Source organism: Staurois parvus, unplaced genomic scaffold (assembly GCF_062004578.1).
Source record: "Staurois parvus isolate SC_StPar_1 unplaced genomic scaffold, SC_StPar_1.0 ptg000015l, whole genome shotgun sequence".
In the NCBI taxonomy this organism is placed as follows: domain Eukaryota; kingdom Metazoa; phylum Chordata; class Amphibia; order Anura; family Ranidae; genus Staurois; species Staurois parvus.
The window spans coordinates 7,793,710-7,813,869 of record NW_028317811.1 but is presented as its reverse complement, the minus strand read 5'-3'; the positions used below and the strand labels follow the sequence as shown (position 1 = coordinate 7,813,869).

At 41.2% G+C, this 20,160-nt stretch overlaps 1 protein-coding gene across 1 annotated transcript in view; it reads right to left on the bottom strand.

Moving 5' to 3' along the window:
• Positions 1-20,160, bottom strand: part of MIB1 (MIB E3 ubiquitin protein ligase 1) — a 142,739-nt gene that overhangs the window by 22,244 nt on the left and 100,335 nt on the right. Inside the window, exons 13-17 of the mRNA XM_089678377.1 lie at positions 12,948-13,080; positions 12,359-12,445; positions 9,610-9,771; positions 7,742-7,923; positions 6,865-7,057 (exon numbers count right to left, since the gene is read on the bottom strand). Coding sequence (XP_089534503.1) covers positions 6,865-7,057; positions 7,742-7,923; positions 9,610-9,771; positions 12,359-12,445; positions 12,948-13,080 — 757 coding nt within the window. The remainder of the gene's footprint in view (positions 1-6,864; positions 7,058-7,741; positions 7,924-9,609; positions 9,772-12,358; positions 12,446-12,947; positions 13,081-20,160) is intronic.

Below are 20,160 nucleotides of genomic sequence, written 5' to 3'. Positions count from 1 at the left end.
TATCCAGGTACTGACCTGCAGACAATATACAGTACATTGGGCCTAATTTAATCTTCTTGGATTAATATGCACTATATGAAAAGGTAACGGTTTATGTGGCTTTGGGAAAAAGTGGGCATGGTTCCAGTTTAATAGGTAAAAATAAAAGAAGGTTTTGGATTTTTCAATACAATAATGTGTTTTTCAGAAATGTGATTTAATGACAGTGCAAGATGTATTAAAATGTATTTATTGGTGGTTTGAAAGTGGAGGTTTGCCTTGAACTGTGGTTGAAACTACACCTTACAAAGAAAGAAGGCAGGCATTCTTAGGACTGAAAAAAGGTAATTAGATGTCAGGAGTAGCTGGGGTAAGCACTTGTTTCTTGGTATATATTGTCCTCAAGCAGTAATTTTTCCGTACACTCCAACAGCACACCTAAACAAATACATCAAGTCATCTAAATAATGAATGGAAACATTAAAATCGCCACTTGCCTAAAGAGTAATCAGTTCCTCCAAGGAAATGGGTAGGAGTGTGTTCTCATAATGAGGGTTTATCAGACTCTAGAAGGTAGATGCAAGTCCTGGTTGCACAAGTCCCAAGGCTTCAAAAATTGGAATCAACTACAGATGAAACTGACCTGCTAGAACACTGAAATCTGTCTCTCTGAAGCAAGTTTCTATAGACCTATTTGGAAAGGTGCGCGATAAACTGAGCACCACATGGCATTGCCAACATGCTAGATTTCCTTTACAATATACAGGAAAATAGGAATTTTGAAGAATCTGTAAACACCATACCTTGGAGTACAGTACAGGACACAGGATTTAATTCTTACATGATGGGTTATTTACCGCTACCTTCAGGTGATTGGGCACAGGGAAAAGCTTCGCTGGGATTGCCCTCCTGTGTATCCATTTGGCCCCACCCACTTGGTGAGACTCAAGTTGTTTTTAGCAAGCAATAAGAAGATTACAGAGAAAAGAGGTGAGTGACCGGTTTTCTGTATGTACTCCAAGATATTAAATTTACAGATATTTGAAAATTTCAATTATTTTAGTATTACAGTACAGGACAAAGGAATTCATTCTTAGACCATGGGATGTTTCCAAGCACAAATTTGAGGGACTGGCAAGAAAACAGTCAAAACTGCAGCAACTGGCCCACATGAAAAAACAAGACGAGTCACCAGACCCAAACAGTTTTTTTGAAAAATTGGAGCCTCACAGAGTGGGCAAGGGTTATATGGAAGCAACTTGGAACGAATCACACATCAGTAGAGGTTTAGGTAGAAAGATAATTTATTTTTAGAAACAAGCGAAGAGCTCTGCATGGGCAAGAGCACCTAAAGGAGGCTCCAGAAGGAAACAGAAGGTTGTAGCAGATGACAGAGAGGCTTTACAAGGCTGAAGCAAGGCATATGGGTTACTAAGAGCTAGGTGTATGGTGATTCTAAACAGAAGTTGGAGGATGAGGAACAGGAAAAACTTCTGAGATGGGGCCAGGCAATTCAGGATGTAATCCGTGAATATAGTTGGAGGAGGAGAAGCAGAAGAGAGTTTACGGCTGTTGGAACCTGTCATGTCCAGTAGTGGCGATTTAGAGCCTTTGGTATTGTGCGCATCTGTAAGGGAGCCCAAATTAGGGGGCTTGAGTGGTGTCAATGTTAAGAATAGCTAGCAACCATAGAGAAACTTTGAGTTGCCTCATGGCCTATAACAGAATGCCCACCATTTCTTGCATGTGCTCCCACTACCAAGTGCCTGTAATCTGCCATGGCTAAATGAGAATCTTCCTCTACTGGGCTAAATGAAGACTGAGGGGATTCAGCATGTCCAGTATGAAGGAATCACAATAACCCAAAAGCTAACCAAGTTCCTATGGTTGTGTCTCGAAGGTATCAGACAACAGATGAGACAGCAATCAACTTGTGTCACTGCCAGAAAATGGCAGCTGGAAGTGCACAGTTAGACTTCTAAGCCCTGGACCTGTATAGCACCTTGCGGCAAGCTGAGTGTCGAACATAGGATCATGTGCCCAGAGCAAAAATTACAGGCCAGCCCTGCTGCCAAGGGATCTGCTTATAATTCCCAAGCTATACACCTATGTAAGGAGAAAAGACCCAACAACTAAGGGCACTTGCAAAAAACTGGAGCCTAATGGGAGTGGGTAGGGTTATATTGGAACACTAGGGGTTGTCCCAGCAAACCTTTTGCCAGTGTCTAATCGCCAGCATTTAACCTATGTCTGAATCAATTCCAGTGTCCTGTACACAGTCCTCAGGTCATTTGTTTTGAGAGACTGGCAGAACTTACCCTTACACCTTATGGGTATCCAATAATTTTTCTCATTGCCTATCTTTGACGTCACTTCTGGCTCTGGCAGATGTAAACACTGCCATTTTTTTCTGCTGGAAAGCAGAGATCGATTTTTTTTTTTTTGGATCTCATGCTTTCCAGCATAGAGGAGAGATCTGGGGTCTTATAGACCCCAGATCTCTCCATAAAGAGGACCTGTAATGCCTTATTTTTATTACAAAGGATGTTTACATTCTTTGTAATAGAAAGGGAAAAATAAAAATGGAAAAAAGGGAAAGTGTAAAAATAAGAACAAATAAATAATAATAAAAAAATTTAAAAGCACCTATGTCCCCTTGTGCTCATGCGCAGACGTGACCGCATATGTAGGTCGCGCCCGCATTTGTAAACAGCGTACCACACGTTAGGTATCGTAAGAGCAATAATTCTAGTACTGGAACTCGTCTAACTCTAAACTGGTGACCTGTAAATATATTTGAAGCGTCACCTATGGAGATTTTTAAGTACCATAGTTTGGCACCAATCCACGAGTGTGTGCAATTTTAAAGAGTGACATGTTTGGTATCTATTCTATTTCTTTATATTATAGATTATATATCTTTTATATTTTACCAAATAACTGGGTTATATATGGTGTTTTTTCACATTAACCGCTTCAAGTCTGGACAGTCCAGTCCAGGCCAATTTTCAGCTTTCAGCACTATCACACTTTAAGTGACAATTATGCAGTCATGCAACACCCATACAAAATTGTTATCCTTAATTTTGAGATAGATAGAGCTTTCTTATAGTGGTATTTGATCACCACTGGGTTTTTTTTTATTTTTTTTGCTATATAAATGAAAACATTTTTATGCTTAATTTTTTGCTTAGTTTGTGTTATAAAATTTTGCAAATAGATATTTTTTCTTTATAAATTTAGGCCAAAATGTATTCTGCTACATTTTCGGGGTAAAAATAACCCAAAACAATTTATATTATTTAATTTGTATGAAAGCTATAGTCTACAAACTATGGAATATATATTTAAAATTGATCAGCTAAGATCCTAAAATGCCTGACACTTATGGCATATTATAGTGATCAGGACATTAGCATAAGGTATGGCGGTGATCACTACGCTGGTATGGCAGTAGCCAGCACGCTGTTATGGGATATGGGTTTAAACTGGATGCTGGTATAGGGTATGACAGAGATCAAAACGCTGGTATGGGGTATGGCGGTGGTCAGGATGCTGGTATGGGGGTGATCAGAACACTGGTATGGGGTATGGCAGTGATCAGGATGCTGGTATGGGGTATGGCAGTGATCAAAACGCTGGTATGGTGTATGGCGGTGATTAGGAGTAGGGCAGTGATCAGGATGCTGGTATGGTGTATGGCGTTGATCAGGGCAATGGTTTGGGGAATGGCGGTGATCAGGACACTGGTGTGGTGGTGATCAGGACACTGGCATGGTGTATGGGGGTGTTTTGTGCACACTGGGACAGGTGACATGGCCTCCCTGAATTATTTATTATTGTTATTGTGGGGCGAGGATCAGGGAAACTGGGGCACTGGGGTGGCTGGCACTGCAGTGTGTGAGTGTACAAACAGCCTGACAGGCTGCTGTATACTCACACACTGCAGGATCGCTGCTCTCTGTTCTCGCAATGAGAGCATTGCTAATATATATAGATGCTGGTATAGGGCAGTGGTCGGCAAGCCGCGGCTCGCGAGCCACATGCGGCTCTTTACAAACTTAAATGCGGCTCTTCTGTGTGCCGGGCGCCCGCTCCCCTCCCTCCTCTCGGGCGGCCGCCCCAAAAGTCAGGACTCTGCAGCTGTCAGGATGTAGGCGGGGCAGCCAGGATGTAGGCGGGGCAGCGTGACGAACTCCTCTCCTCTCACAGTCCGCCCTGAAGACCAGAACGGCGTGGGAACACGGCGAGAAGAACGCGCGAAGCAAAGGTAAGTGAATTGACTTAATATGGTGAATGAATTACTATAGGGGAGATGAATTACTATAGGGGGGGTGAATTACTATATGGGGGATGAATTACTATAGGGGGATGAATTACTATAGGGGGGATGAATTACTATGGGGGATGAATTACTATATGGGGGATGAATTACTATAGGGGGGATGAATTACTATGGGGGATGAATTACTATGGGGGATGAATTACTATATGGGGGATGAATTACTATATGGGGGATGAATTACTATATGGCTCTCAAAAAAAATGTGGCTCTCAAAATAAATTTCAATCGTGGTTTTGGCAAGATTTGGCTCAGTTGAAAAAAAAGGTTGCCCACCACTGGTATAGGGTATGACAGTGACAATGAGAGCATCTGCTTACACACACACGTAGGAGAGAAATGCCAGAATTGGCCCGTTAGGCAAGTGGTTAAAAACACTCACAAAAACGGTGCACTTGCATCATCCAGTTCACCAGATAGATCACTTGTTTAAGATTCACTTCAAAACACCAATTCCCCCCCACCCTCTAAAGAATGCATATCCCTAGAGAACTCACACTTTTGGGTTTGATGACGTCCCGTGGCCCTGACCTCTGATACATTTCGTCACGTGATCAGTGACTTAACCATAGGACAATGATTAGGTCACTGATCATGTGACAAAATGCTTAAGGAGGCAGGGCCAAGTGATGAAGACTACATGATATATGCATGTCACTAAGCACTGTTCTTTTTCAAGAAAGGAATTTGCACAAGAAATTTTGGGACTTTAGGTAATAATAAAAAATATTATTTGTTATTTATGCATTTACATGTGTTTTACCATTACATATGACATTTACATGGGAGTTTGGGTCATGAAGCACTGTTCTTTTTGAAGAGAGGAATTTTTTCAAGATATTTTGGGATATATTGGATCTTAATCTATTTGCATTACTAGAAATTTATTTTATTCTTTTACATGCGTTTATCACTATATATTAAGTCCAAATCAGAGGTTTTATATATCTATTGACTTATATTTTTTCACATATCTTTTTTGAGTTGCATAAACATTTTAGTTGCATTGCATTTTTTTTATATTTATTTCTATTGGTGTCTGAATGCACAACAGTGAATAGCTGCAAGATATCATATTAGTTTTTGCAAATTTGGGTTAGCACAGAGGGTTTTTTCCTCTTTGTTTGGTCCTTTATTTTCTTTTTTTATTTGGTGTTTACACGCACACACACACACTTGCTAAAAGTATTGGCCCCGCCCTCCAAATCATTGGATTCATGTGTTCCAATCACCTCCATAGCCACAGGTGTATACAATAAAGCACCTAGGCATGCTGACTGCTTCTACAAACATTTGTGAAAGAATGGGTCGCTCTTAGGAGCTCAGTGAATTCAAGCGTGGTACTGTGATAGGTTACCACCTGTGCAATAAGTCCATCCGTGAAATTTGTTTGCCACGAAATATTCCTAAGCCAATTGTTAGTGATATTATAACAAAATGGAAGCAACTGGGAACAGCAGTAACTCAGCCACAAAGTGGTAGGCCATGTAAAATGACAGAGCGAGGTCAGTGCATGCTGAAAACGCACAGTGCACAGAAGTCGCCAACTGTCTGCAGAATGAATAGCTAAAGACCTCCAAACTTCATGTGGCCTTCAGATTAGCACAATAGTGCATAGACAGCTTCATGGAATGGGTTTCCATGGCCGAGCAGCTGCATCCAAGCCTTACACCACCAAGTGCAATGCAAAGCGCCGGATGCAGTGGTGTAAAGCACGCTGCCACTGGACTCCAGAGCAGTGGAGACGTGTTCTCTGAAATGATGAAGCACACTTCTCTGTCTGGCACTCCAATGGACATGTCTGAATGTGGAGGTTGCCCAGAGAACGGTACTTGCCTGACTGCATTGTGTCAAGTGTAACGTTTGGTGGTGGTGGTGGGGGTGGGGGGGATTATGATGTGGGGTTGTTTTTCACGGGTTGGACTTGGCCCCTTAGTTCCAGTGAACTCTTAGGGCATCAGCATACCAAGACATTTTGGACAATGTCATGCTCTCAACTTTGTGGGAACTGTTTGGGTATGGCCCCTTCCTGTTCCAACTTGAATGCACACCAGTGCACAGAGCAAGGTTCATGATGACATGGATAAGTGAGTTTGGGGTTGTGGAACCTGACTGGCCTGCATGGACTCCTCACCTCAACCTGAACACCTTTGGGATCAATTAGAGCGGAGACTGTAAGCTAGGCCTTCTCGTCCGACATCAGTGTCTAACCTCACAAATGCGCTTCTGGAAGAATGGTCAAACGTTCCCATAGACACACTCCTAAGCCTTCCCAGAAGAGTTGAAGCTGTTATAGCTACAAAGGGTGGGCCAACTCAATATTGAACCCTACAGATTAAGACTGGGATGCCATTAAAGTTCATGTGCAATGTAAAGGCAGGTGTCCCAATACTTTTGGCAATATAGAGTGAGTGTGTGTGTATATACACACACATTACCCTTTTTTTTTAATCCGAGCGGTTACAACGCAAGTATTTCAAAGAACATATAATTAGGAAGGAGTTTCTATTGAGAAAAATAAACATAAAATAAAAAGCAGTTACCTTTGTTCTAGACTGTACTTGCTCTTTGCATATGAGACATTTTTTTACCCGAGGGGAGCATAAAGAGCAGGTTGCAATATGCCCACAAGGACCAAAAAGTGTATCTCTCTTCATGTCGGAACACACCATGCACTCCTCTAGGGTTTCAGAATCATTGTTAATCATAGATGGGCTGTGAGATCCAACTTGACCACTAAAAATAGAAAGAAAGAAGCTAGAAGGGTTGCAACAAACCTTCCATTAACCAATTTGAATTTTACCCTTCTGCACTACTATACCGAACACTACCCAGTGAAAGTGAAGTAACTAGCACAAGTTAAAAGCTTGTGTCAAGGGTCAGGTAGAATAGCGTTGATGTTTCACACTCCTAATCAATAACAGTAAATGAAAATGACCAGGGAATTGCCAATTGGATAACTGCATTTTTAAGTACATTGCATCCCAGAAACGCCAAAATACTATAATTGCTAAACCTGAAAAAGAAAAGCACCTGTGTGCACTTACACATTTCTTACCACCTTTCTGCAGTCACAGCATGGCCTACATCTTGGCTGCTATGTGCAACAGGCAGTAGAGAAGGGCAATATGAGGATGGAGGGTAGGGTCTGCGCTGCACGAGCTCATATTACTGGACAGTGCTAAATGTCTGTTAGTTTTGAAAATGAGGATACCACATAAGGGATGCAATGCATAGGTAAACCTAAATGAATATTTACTTTTAAATCACGGATTTGCGACTTGGCATACTATTCTTTTTTTTTTTTTTTAAGTGCTGTGTTTCTTTAGCTACAGAAAGTAATACTGCTCTAACATCTCGGTTTCTCTCACAGTACTAATTAGAAATGATTGAAAGACATAACCAGATATCAATCCATACCTGGATTTCTCCTTGTGACACTTAGCCAGGGCTTTGCACAGGCTGGGGTCTGGACAGAGGTCAAGCGGAGACTGGCCTTTTTTGTTACGAATGGTAAGATCTGCTCCATTTGCTGCCAGAAAGCAAGCAATAGAGGCAGCACTTTTCTTCTCAGCCCCTTGAGTTCCAAGACCCATAATAAGCTGGCAAATAAAAAAAAACAATTTAGTTATGCATTTTACGATGGTATAAAATAAAATTTGAATAAGTCTATGTAAAACAAGTAACACATACATTACACACTGCATATTAGCAAAAAATGTGTTTATTCTACATCAGACAAGGTTGGGAATATTAAAAACAAAGCTAAAGAAGTGTCTTAGCAGGCAGTATGTGCCAGATACAAGTAAAGAGTATAGAAAGTGGAGAGTTTGTGCAGTAGGAGAGATTTTCTATTGGATCAGGGATAGTAGAAATTGGGCTGATTTTTGTCATTGTGCATTGAATTAATGTGGAGGACTGGGCACTGAAGTTAGTACACGTGTCGGGGACTGGCAGTTAAAATGGAACTGCACTGCACCCGAGTACCCCAAACCAAAAATACCATATAAATCATTTTTAATATTCAAAACAAACTCCTCCATCCATCCATGTCTCCATGCTTTATTTTGCTGAGAAATCATTTAAAAAAACACCTCCTGGCATTTCTGGCAGTGGCCATCTTGAATAAGGGCAAATCATTCATGTAGCAGTTACTTCCTGGAATCCATCTGTCCTTATCTCAGGCTTTGGCTGAGCTGAGAACCCTCCCTCCCCTCTTGAGATGCATGACATCATTAGTCTAGGCATGGAAACCAGGAAATAAATGAAGGAATGCAAAAACAACGTTAAAACACTATACACTCTATTTATTAATGTTAGCAGCATAAGGATTAGAAATAGTCCATGTTGATTCAGAGAGTAACGTTCCGCTTTAAGGCTTTAATACACATACACAAGAGACTGAATGCTGTGGAGTTAAAGCACATGCTGAGCGGTTGATATGCATGCTTAAAAAATTTCTTTTGAGGGGTTAACTCACATGCGCTGGGTAGTGTTGGCTTAGGGAATAATGCACATAAGCTACATATGGTAGGTCAGGGTTCTGTAGAACCCTAGGGTTCCTCTAGAAGTTGCTAGGAGTCCTTGAACAATGAGATATTTATGCCTTTCCAATAAGTTCCCACCAACACCATTGTGTTTCCGAAAAAAGAAAACTATCACAGAAATCTAAGAAGCAAAGAATTGGTAAGCTGAATAATAAATACATTTGCTTTTGGGTTCAATACCACTTTAAAGGTTGACATAAATGCACTAAAAACTGGGTGGGTAGGGGTTAACGTGCATGCACTGGAACTTGGGTGTTTAGAGGGATAACACATGAGCTATGGACTGGGAACTGGTTGCTAGGGGGTTAATGCTTATACACAGAAGAAAGCCACTGAGGGGTTATTACATATACTGCTGATTGGCCACTGAGGGGTTAGTACACATGCTCTTGCAGCTGATCACGGAGGGGAACGTTCACATATACTGCAAATAGGTCAATCCACATAAACTGGGCATTTATATATGCCAGAATACAGACTAGCTAATGGGCTGTGTGTGCTGGAGAGGGAATCTCAAGGCTGGTAAATAATATGTCTATGGAATATAAATTTCATCAAAATAAAATTGATAGTATGGCAAAGGCAATTAAACAAATATACTTATGTATACATATGTATTTTATGAAACATGAAAAAAAAAATTACGTAAACTGAAACATTTGACAGCAACCAATCAGTTCATTCAACTAAAAGAATTAATTTACATTACACCTAAACAGAAAAAAAAAAAAAATCACTTACAGTGTTCTTTGAGGGTTCCCATGTAGTGTCAACCTTGCCAACATCCTGCATGTCTTGAAGTTGTCGCAGTTGAGACAATGTATGGTGTCTAAGGGCTTCATGCAGTGGTGTATCACCATCTTTATCTTGGATATCCAGTTTTGCTTCAGCACGCACCAACAACTACAGTGGTAAAAAAAAAGTAATTTTTACTAGCAGTAAAATGATTTTTTTGAAAGTCAATTGAAGGCCACATGAAGTCTGTTGTTTTTTTTTTTTTAAGTTAACCACTTGCCCTCCAAAGGATTTACCCCTCTTCCTGACCAGGACATTTTTGGCATTATGGTGCTGCGCTATTTTAACTGACAATTGCGCAATCATGCTACGCTGCACCCAAATGAAATTTACTGCCTTTTTTGCCCCACAAATTGATCTTTGTTTCGATGGTATTTGATTGCCTGTGTTTTTTATTTTTTGCACTATAGAAAAAAAAAAAAACGAAAAATTTGAGAAACAAACAATATTGTTGACTTTTTGCTATTAAACATGTCCAGTTAAAAAAATGGTAAACATCAAATTTCACCATAAATTTAGGCCAAAATGTATTCTGCTACATGTCTTTGCTAAAGAAAAATCCCAATAAGTGCAAATTAATTGGTTTACATGAAAGTCACAGTGTTTACAATTAGCATTATATACACTGGGATTTATTTATTTTTTTTAATTTTTACTAGTAATGGTAGAGATCAGAGACTTATAGGGGGACTGCGGCGGGCATTCTGACACTGGAGGGAACTGACTTGGTGTCAATGACATCCCCAGCGACACCAATACAGTGATTAGTTCTATAAAAAAGAAGAAAAAAAAACACTGACACTGGACTAATGGCACTGGGCAGGAAGGGGTTAACAGGAGGGGCGATCAAACGGTAAACTCTGTGCTGTTTTACTATAAGCTGTGTCCATGTGCTTCACTGTAAGCACACTGCTTTGCATGGCTGTGCTGTGCACAGCCATCCAAAGTAGCGTGAACGAGCTAACAGGCAGGAGAACTGTTGTTTACAAACAGTTCTCCTCCACTTTGGAAATGCTTGGCTATCAACGGGCGCTGGCGAGTAATCACTGGCTGGGACCAGGTGATTGACAGTCATGGCCACGAATAACGGCGTGAGTAGGGCGCGTGCCCCCTACCCGGAAATGCAAAATCACATATACATATGTGATTTTGCGCACCCATGCCGCCCTGTAACAGCATTTCTGCTATAGGGCAGTCGAGAAGTGGTTGAAGTGTATGTAATTCTAACACGTCACATACGACATCTTCCTATGGGTTCAAGGCACATGCCCCCGGGCCAACTCCCACTGTGATTGGACACACCCGGATTTTGATTTCTAACCCAACACTCACACCAACTGAGTATGTTTAATGGTCAACCTTATGAGAAATATATTTCCCAGCTTTTAGCACTGCAAGTATCTCAGACTCCAAGATAAATCTCATATTCTGAGGGATAAGGTTAACAGTCATGCCACTAAAGCCAGCAACCATGAAGCAGGATGACAAATAGGTCCTCGAGACAAAATATCCTGATGATCTGGCAGATATCATGGAGTATATGCCATGAATCTTAGCAAGTAAGCATAACACATCCACCAGGGCCAGTCCGCAGCAATAAGGATTACCTGAATTCCCTCTATTTTCATTTTGCAAAGCAGTTGAGTAAGTAGTTTCAAGGAAGGTAAGGCATAGATCAAGAGTGTACAGATTCTACAGAGACACCAAAGCATCCACTGCTTCTGCTAGAGGATCCCTGTACTTGGAGACAAACCTGTTCAGTTTGTTGTTAAATCTAGTGGCAGGGAGGTCCACAACATGCAACCTCACCTGAGATACAGGTTCTGGAACACTTTTTAGTGTAGGGACTACTTCTCCAGTACCAGACACTGCTGAATAAGCTTGCTTGCCTGCCTGCCATTTCACCTGCCATGTTTGGAATTCATTGAACTCTCCCTTAAGGGATTCGTCCCCTTCAGATCGGATCAGAGGGCAGTTGGGTGTAAACAGAGAGCGGAGTCTGTTTGCACCCAACTGCCAACACAGCAGAGTGGGCTCTGTAAGTGTTTGCTCTGCACAGACTGAGCGGACACGGACCTGTCATACACCAGCTCTGCTCTGATCAGCAAGGGATTAGCAAACAGATTGCCTGCTGATCCAAACAGAGCGTGCCCCCCAATTTTTTGTGTTCTTCACACTTTTGATACGCAGTAGTAGGAGAGTGCAGAGGTGGAAGAAGGTTGCAAGGAGTGCAGAGGTGGAATAGGGGTGTGTGGAGGCAGAGGTGAGCAATGGTGGAAGAGGTGTGTAGGGGGTGTGGTGGTGAAAAAGAGGTGCAGGGTTTTGGGCCCCAGCAAAACAACCATTTTTGTATTTAGATCAAAACATTTAGGAATATCAGCAGGTAATGTGGCAAAAAAAGGCTTGGTAAATTACATTCTATTTTTATATTCTGACTCTGGTAAAAAGAAATCTAGAAAAGAATTGCCAGCTCCACCTTACTCACCCAGCCAAAAGAAAATCAAATGAAAATATTGTGTCTCCCAAAGATTACTCTGCGATGCAGTACATGTTATAGGGGCAGTTCAACAGCAAAAGAGTGACATCTTTACGGTTTGAGGGCAGAAATAGAAACAAAAACTATCCCAAGGAAATCTCACCCAAGGAGTCCCTATTTACACTAAAAGCCAGACTGACTATGAAATATGCAACTTACCCTGACGATCTGTGTATGTTGACGTTCAACAGCTAAATGAAGCGCTGTCTGCTGATTTACATTTTGTATGTCCAAGTTTGCACTGCCCTGAAAGACAAAGCAAGACAAGCAACAGATCAATCTCAACTTAGCACTAGATTTCCATCCTGACAATAAATATATAAAATTACATTTATTTGGTAAAACATTATATATTGTTTTAGAAACAATTAAGCCACTTAGCAGTTCACCAAAACTAATTTTTCAGTAGTAGGTAATTGCTAATGGCTTTAATCGCATATGCTGCCTTCCTATTTACCTCTGGGATCTTGCTGTCGGACTTCCCAGCTCTGCACCCCATAGTCTGGAAGGCTTATAGTTATAGCCTGCTCCTTAATTCCAGAAAGTCAGAAATGACCCAGTATCCTGTGTGGACCTGGAAACGCAGGTTCATAGATCTCATGCCCAACAGATGTAAGAACCCAGTGAGTATTCAGTGAACTGACAACCCCCCCCCAAAAAAAGAAAAAATTACGGACAAATAAAGCAAAAGGGCTTTTAAAGGACAATACATTATAAAAGGCAGAGAGTGGGGAATCATTCAACATACCTGATGAACTAGCAATTCAGCAACTTCAACATGATTATTCAGTGCTGCCAGGTGCAATGCAGTGTATCCATCATCCTTCTTCTCGTCAACTATCCATGGACGAGGTAATTTAGAAAGTAGGACACGCATAGCACTGGTGGAAAAAGAGAAACAAAATCCCTGTAAACACAAGGAAATCTACAGACCGATAAAACATTTAAAGAAATTAAAATGTCACTTTCAAAATATAAAACTTTCCAGCACATGTATGAATAGTTATGCTATCCTTCAGTGGACAAAAATGTCACAGCTTTAAACTCAGCAACAATATACCAGTAAAGAGGTCTTGGAGGCTTAGGGGCAAGGAGTAGGGCTTAATTTCTACAGCAGGGTTTTCTAACCGGGGTGCTACAAAGAGTCCCCAGGGGTGCCGCAGCAAAGTTACATACAACCCGTTACTGTCTAATCACGGTTAATATATACAGAGTAGCAGAAAAGATCACATCCAGCATTCTCCCGGCTCTATCCATCTCCTCTACCAACCAATGTTGTCATCAGTTGGTAGGCCGTGGACGGGTGGCTTGTACAGCTTTCAGTTTTGCAGGCAAAAGTATAGAGAACAACAGAGTAGGAAAGAGCCAGAGGATGCCTGATCGATCTCTCCTGCTGGACCAATGGAAATCCTTGATGATCAGACAATACTGGGCTGTATGTAATTTAGCTGTGAAAAAGGCAAAGAGGGGAGCTTTACGAGGGGGGGGGGGGGGGGGGGACTGTGCAAGGCAGGGAAATTTGTCCTGGGAGGGAAATTTTGTGCTGGGGGGAGGGGGGATTTTGAAGTGGGGACTGGTACTGGGGGTCGGGGATTTACACCCTACTGACCACTTAAAGCTGCCTTGCAAACTACATTTTAGGGCTTTTTCACACCAAGTGCAGTGCAATAACATGTGTGGAATTACACATTTTCCTGCACCACACAAAAATGCATTGCCTTTTGCAGTTGCGTGCGGGTGCCATTAATCCTTAATAACACCTCCACACAGTTACCAATTGCATGTATGTTTGTGCCCACTAAAACGCACGGTACCACAGTACCATGGCATTTTGGTGTGGCTCAATTTAAAAATCATGCCAGGACCTTTTTGCATGTTTCACAAGCATGGAAAAGCCTAGTGAAAAATGCAACACGTGGGAACACGCAAAAAAGCGCTGGCACTTGGACACAGCTCTGTGAATGAGCCCTCAGACTGGTGTGCCGCAGGATAGTGCGCAGTTCTAAAGGGTGCCGTGACTGAAAGAAGGGTTGAAAAAACACTGATCGAGCACCCAGGCACAAATAATGAAAAGCGACTGGACATCAGAATTTTACCACTAGGAGAGCAACAGGCTAAAAGGGACATCCTGTACAGGACACAGCATGTTCATACAGGAGGTTCTTTATTATTTGTGTACATTGAATAATGTGCTGGTAGAGAAAAAAAAAACAAAAAACTTCTAGTAGTACTCAGATGAAGAATTATGCCACATCTGAGAGCAGAATGTTAGTTGTTTTCAGACACATACACTGCTTGATTATTGCAAAATGTTTGTAGTACATGACTCAGTAACTCCCAGGAGCCAGAAGACCAGCATGTCTAAAAAAAAACCCAAATGACAGACAGCTAGACTGGGAAGCCTGGATACAAATTACAAGGATATGTCCATCTGTGTATCTATTACTGACAAACCTGAGCAGTGCAACGTAAGTCAAATGTAATTTAAATACAACCTACGTGAACATCATTATCATCCAAAATAACTGGGATTCGGATTCTCCACAGAGTAAGACCTCATTCACACTGGCACTTCTTCATTTTTCTAAAAACACAGGATATTTGATCTGGGAAGCATACACTTTTTCAGCTTCCCAGATGCTTTTATATGCATTAAGGGCACTTTCACACTGCCAAACCGCAGTATGGGTGCAGTACAGCGTACCTGTGGTTTTCATGCAGGTTATCTGCATGTTCCCAAATATTTCTATTAGACTGGGCGTTTTCAAAGCATTTTCTGAAAGCGCACCAAAGATGCAGTATTGCAGGACTTTCGGTGAACTTTCAGAAAATGCACCTAAATGCCTGATATAATACAAGTCTATGGAAAAGCACAGGTAACACGCACAATAACCGTGGGTACTCTGCAACCGAAATACAGTCGGAAAGACCCGATGAGTTGCTCATCGGATCGTGGACACACAGAATTCTGTTTTCTGCAAATGCAGCTAAATTCAGAGAAATGTTTAGGCTCCACACACACTAGCGCTTTTTAAGCTGCAGAAAAGCTGTTAGAAGCGTTTTAGTAGCACTTTTTTTTCTTCTCTTAAATGCTGAAGCCTGAAAAACGATACTATCCTTAAATAGTGTGCATGGACACATAGGATAACACTATTGTAGCTTCTAGGAGCAGAAAAAAATGCTGAAAAAAGCTTCTTGGAGCTTAAAGTGGTTGTAAAGGCTCAAGGTTTTTTACCCTCATGTATTCTATGCATGAAGATAGAAAACCTTTTCTGTGCAGCATCCCCCCAAGCCCCCCCTAATATTCACCTAAGCCTCCTCTCAATCCAGCGATGTGCACTGGAGTCTCAGCTATCCTGGGACTCCCTCTTCTCATTGGCTGTTGGCTCCCGCTGCTGTCAATCTCAGCCAGTGAGCCAATAAGAGAGGGGGCGGGTACAAACCGCAGCTGTGTGTGTGAATGGACACACAAAGCAGTGGGTAACCCCTTAGCAAGCTGCTTGCTGTGGGAGCACTGGACAGGAAGGAGGGGCCAGGGGAGCCTTTGGGGGACTGGAGGAGGATCCGGGCTGCTGTGTGCAAAACCACTGCACACAGCAGGTAAGTAAAACATGTTTGTAATTTTTAGAAAAAAACATTTAAACCTTTAGAAACGCTTTAAAAATATGCTAGTGTGCATGGAAACTTAGTCTCCATGCACACTAGCATTTTTTTTAAGCCAAAAAAAATGCTGGAAAAAACACTGGATTAAAAAAACGCTTTAGTAGCATTTTATTAGCAGTTTTATAGTACATGTAGGGGAAAAAAAAAAGCTAAAAAAAAAAAAAAAAAAAAACTGTCAGGAACGTTTAGCGGTTTTTTTTTTCTGCCGGAAAAAAACACTCCAAAAAACTCTTTTCTACTCCGACACACTGAAGCTCAAAAAACGCTAATAGCCCAAAGTAGTGTGTATGGACACATAGGAGAACACTATTTAGCTTCTAGGAGCAGAAAAAAACCCACTAGTGTGCATGAAGCCTCAGTGTGAATGGCGCCATTTTTATGCCATTAGAAATGTCCTCTAAATGCACATAAACATAGATTTGACATTGCCAGTGTGAATGAGGCTCTACTGTAATTATACTTGTGGAGGAAAAGACCTCAATGATTCTGAGTTTTCTTTTTTTTTGGCTACCAACAGAAATCAGCAGTCAGAAGAAATGAGCTTTAATTGAACACTAGGTAGTTCAAAACAGATCATGAATATATAGATCTACCGTATGACCAATCTTTCCATGTCATCAGAAAAACTTATTTGTAGAGCTGAAATATTTTTTTGTATGTTTTCTTGAAACCAAGCTTTTAGCTACCCATTGGTCCACTGTAAGCAAATAGAGTGATTATACACAACACGCATGAACATATCTTGTACCTTTAGGCATCATTTTAGTAGTGCCTAGGAGTTGCTTATGTATTTTAAGAACAATGTATTTCTGCAGCAGGAAAGGAGCATACTGTTAATGAAATGATGCTTCCCAAATGTGGTGCTGGTGTCTCATATCTAGGCTGGCCTCCACAAAGCACTAGTACTAGTTGGCATCACCCCTACAGGAGACGTGTTATTACACGAAGCGCGTCTAGGAGGAGCCTCTGCATGCCTTGACGTTACGCCACCGGATCAGGAGGTCCGGTGGCCACCATTTTTTACCCACTGGTCAGTGTATTCAAAGAGCTCATTTCACACTATATCTGTATAGGTACTCTAACCCTGTACGTGTATTATTTTATCATAATGATCTTTACCCAATAAATACATTTCATAATACTACACCATGAGTATTTCCATCTCTATCACCTGGCACTGAGCCTTCACATCTCAGCCCAGCATTTTAGGAGTCCATCCAGGCAGGAGAATTTGGGATATAGGTCCAGACCATCATCTCTTGCAGCCGTCACCCTATTTACCACCAGAGGGCACCTTCATCATCAGGCTGTACCTTCACGGGATTTCCGGCTTCATGGAATTTGCACTTCCGGTGAGTGGGCAATTTTTCTACACCTTCATGTTAGGATGTTGGAATATACCCATTTGGATTGAAGTCATTCATACTCCATCACTGGAATATACCTTTTTGGACTGATATCACATCACCTTGGACTGTATATTATTCAGTTTATAGGACTTTCTTTTTTGTCATATTTTGTCATACCTGTGAAAGTGTGTTTTATTTGTATAGCGCTGCACACCCCATTTTTATGTCAAAGCACTAGTACTGTATATTGGCTGGCTCTGTAAAAATATATGGAAGAACTTCTGTCTTTCCAGTAGACTGAATAAAACGAAACCTTTTTTGTTGACTTATTATGACTACTCTGTCATGTCTTGCAAGGTAACTGGCAACAAGGCTAAAAACCTTAAAAATTGCCCATGTGGCTAATGTCTTAAGCAGAACTCCAGCCATAGACATCTACACTCACCGACCACTTTATTACGTACACAATTGCTCGGTAACATAAATTGCTATTCAGCCAATCACATGGCAGCAACAATGCATTTCGGCATCTAGACGTGGTGACAATGACATGATGAAGTTCAAATCAAGTATCAGAACGGGAAAGAAAGGGCATTTACGTGACTTTGAACATTGCATGGTTGTTGGTGCCTGACTGGCTGGTCTGAGTGTTTCCAAAACTGCTGATCTACTGGGACGTTCATGCACAACCATCTCTAGGGTTTACAGGGAATAGTCAAAAAAAGAAAAAATGTCCAGTGAGCAGCAGCTGTGTGGCCAAAAATGCCTTGTTTAAGGCACAGGTGACAGGAGAATGGGCAGACTGGTTCGAGATGATAGAAAGGCAACAGTAACGCAAATAACCACTCGTTACAACCAAGGTATACAGAATACCATCTCTGAATGCACAACACATAGAACCTTGAAGAAGATGGACTACAGCAGCAGATGACCACACTGGGTAGCAAGGTGTACCTAATAAAGTTCATGGTGAGTGTATACAAAAATACATACGGGGAAAAACTTTACTGCTTGTCAGTTGTGTTAAATGTTCAGCTTGGTCTGGTTTACTGTAGAATTCATGCAGTAAAGTGATCCTGTTCTGTATCCACCCCTCCTCTCAAAGCCGCTGTATTTGGTGGATACAAATGAATGAATTACACAGTAAACCGGACCAAGCTGAGCATTTAACTCAACTGATCAGAAGTGACTTTTACCCGTTATGAATTTGTATAATTTCCGTGGCTGGAGTTCTGCTTTAAGCAATAACTGCATGGCCAATTTATTAGTTATACATTGAAATTGCCCATGCAGACAAAGACAATTTTTTTTTCTTTTGGATAGAGCAGAGAAAGATTAGAACACCTGTCAGGTTTATATTTTTGACTGTGTCCCTGTTAGGGAGATTCACCCTATTTGTCCGGTTTACTGTTACATCCAAGAGCGAAAAAGTCTGAAAATATAAGTGGTCCCCAGAACAGGAATAGATGGGTAATCGGACAATGGGAGCCCTAGTTCTGGTGCCTTTAGTGACTAACAAGGATTTCCTTCACTTTGGAGAGATTTCCTCTCACTTCCGGTTTTGTATAGGGGACAGGAAGTGATGGGAAATCACCCCAATGGGACAAAAATATGAAAAAAAAAATGACAGGGGTTTTAACCTTCCCTTACTCTATCTGAAATAGGAAAAAAAAGTTTTGCTTTTAGTTCAACTTTGATAGTAGCAAAAATGAAAGAAATTCCAAATTTCGGATTGCAACAGAACAGGAAGGTAAACCTTCCAATGAGGATATTAGTTCTGGTGACAACTTTGGGGGGGTTTCCTCACTTTCGGTATTTTGGCTACAAGACAAGAAGCGAAAGGAAATCTCTCCAAAAATGGGACACTGACGAAAACACTGACAGGGGTTAAAACCCTCCCTTACTCCATCCAAAATGGAATAAAAGTTTAGCCTTTAGCTCTACTTTAATTTCATACTTCTGGAGAATTTATCCTTGGTTCATACATGCGATTTCAAATGTGTTTTAGAATTCTGAGATTCACATGCCATGTAAGATAACATTGTGTTCTATTGTGGCCATTCACATATATGTGGTGCAGCCACAGTGCAAATTTAAAAAGGGTCCTGTGCATCTTCTGAGCAGTGTGGAGCGGGTCCAGTGTGAATTACAGGCTCATTGACTTAAATGGGAATGCTTCTAAATCGCACAGGTCATCAATTGTGAACACTAATTCAGCACAGTTTTCTCTCCTCAAAAATTCTGTTAAGAGCCCTGCCAATTCACATCAGAACTGCATCTAAATCATACCTAAACCTCTGAACAACTACTTTGGAAATTCGCACTGAAAATGGACCTGAAAATAGCAACGCACATGTGTGATCCCAGGCTTAAACTTCTTGTAGACAGTCTCCTAATTTACAAGACATGACCTAGAGTAACCTGTCATTTCTAGTTAGTAGAGCCAGGTATTATTTTATTATATTCAGTCTATTAGAAAATCAGTAAGTTGTTTCACATATTTGTATAGATGTCACCAGCTGGAGGGTTAATTTACGAAGAGCAAAGTCTAGCATGTTCCAAAATAAAGCCCTAGCCAGTGACATAAGAAAACATAATTTCATTCTTCTGTTTCTAGGTTTTAAGCTGTGTTAGCAAGTCAGCAGGGCAGTCTGCAACCTGTGACTACACATAGCATTGTGTGCTACATGCCTCCTGTAGATAGTAACTTACTTGGCGAGTATGCACTTATAGAAAACGACAGATGTTCAGAGTGACACTGGGAACCAGCAACCAAGCCATGCACGTTTAGTGTAATGAAAAAAAAGCAAAGCTTGAAACTTCTAATTATAGACCCTCGTTAGCTCACCCTCCACATAGACTAATGAGACAGTGACAAATATACACAAGATGACCCACCCACAGGTATGTTTAACCTCTTCCTTACTAGGCTGTTGCATATTCCTTTTC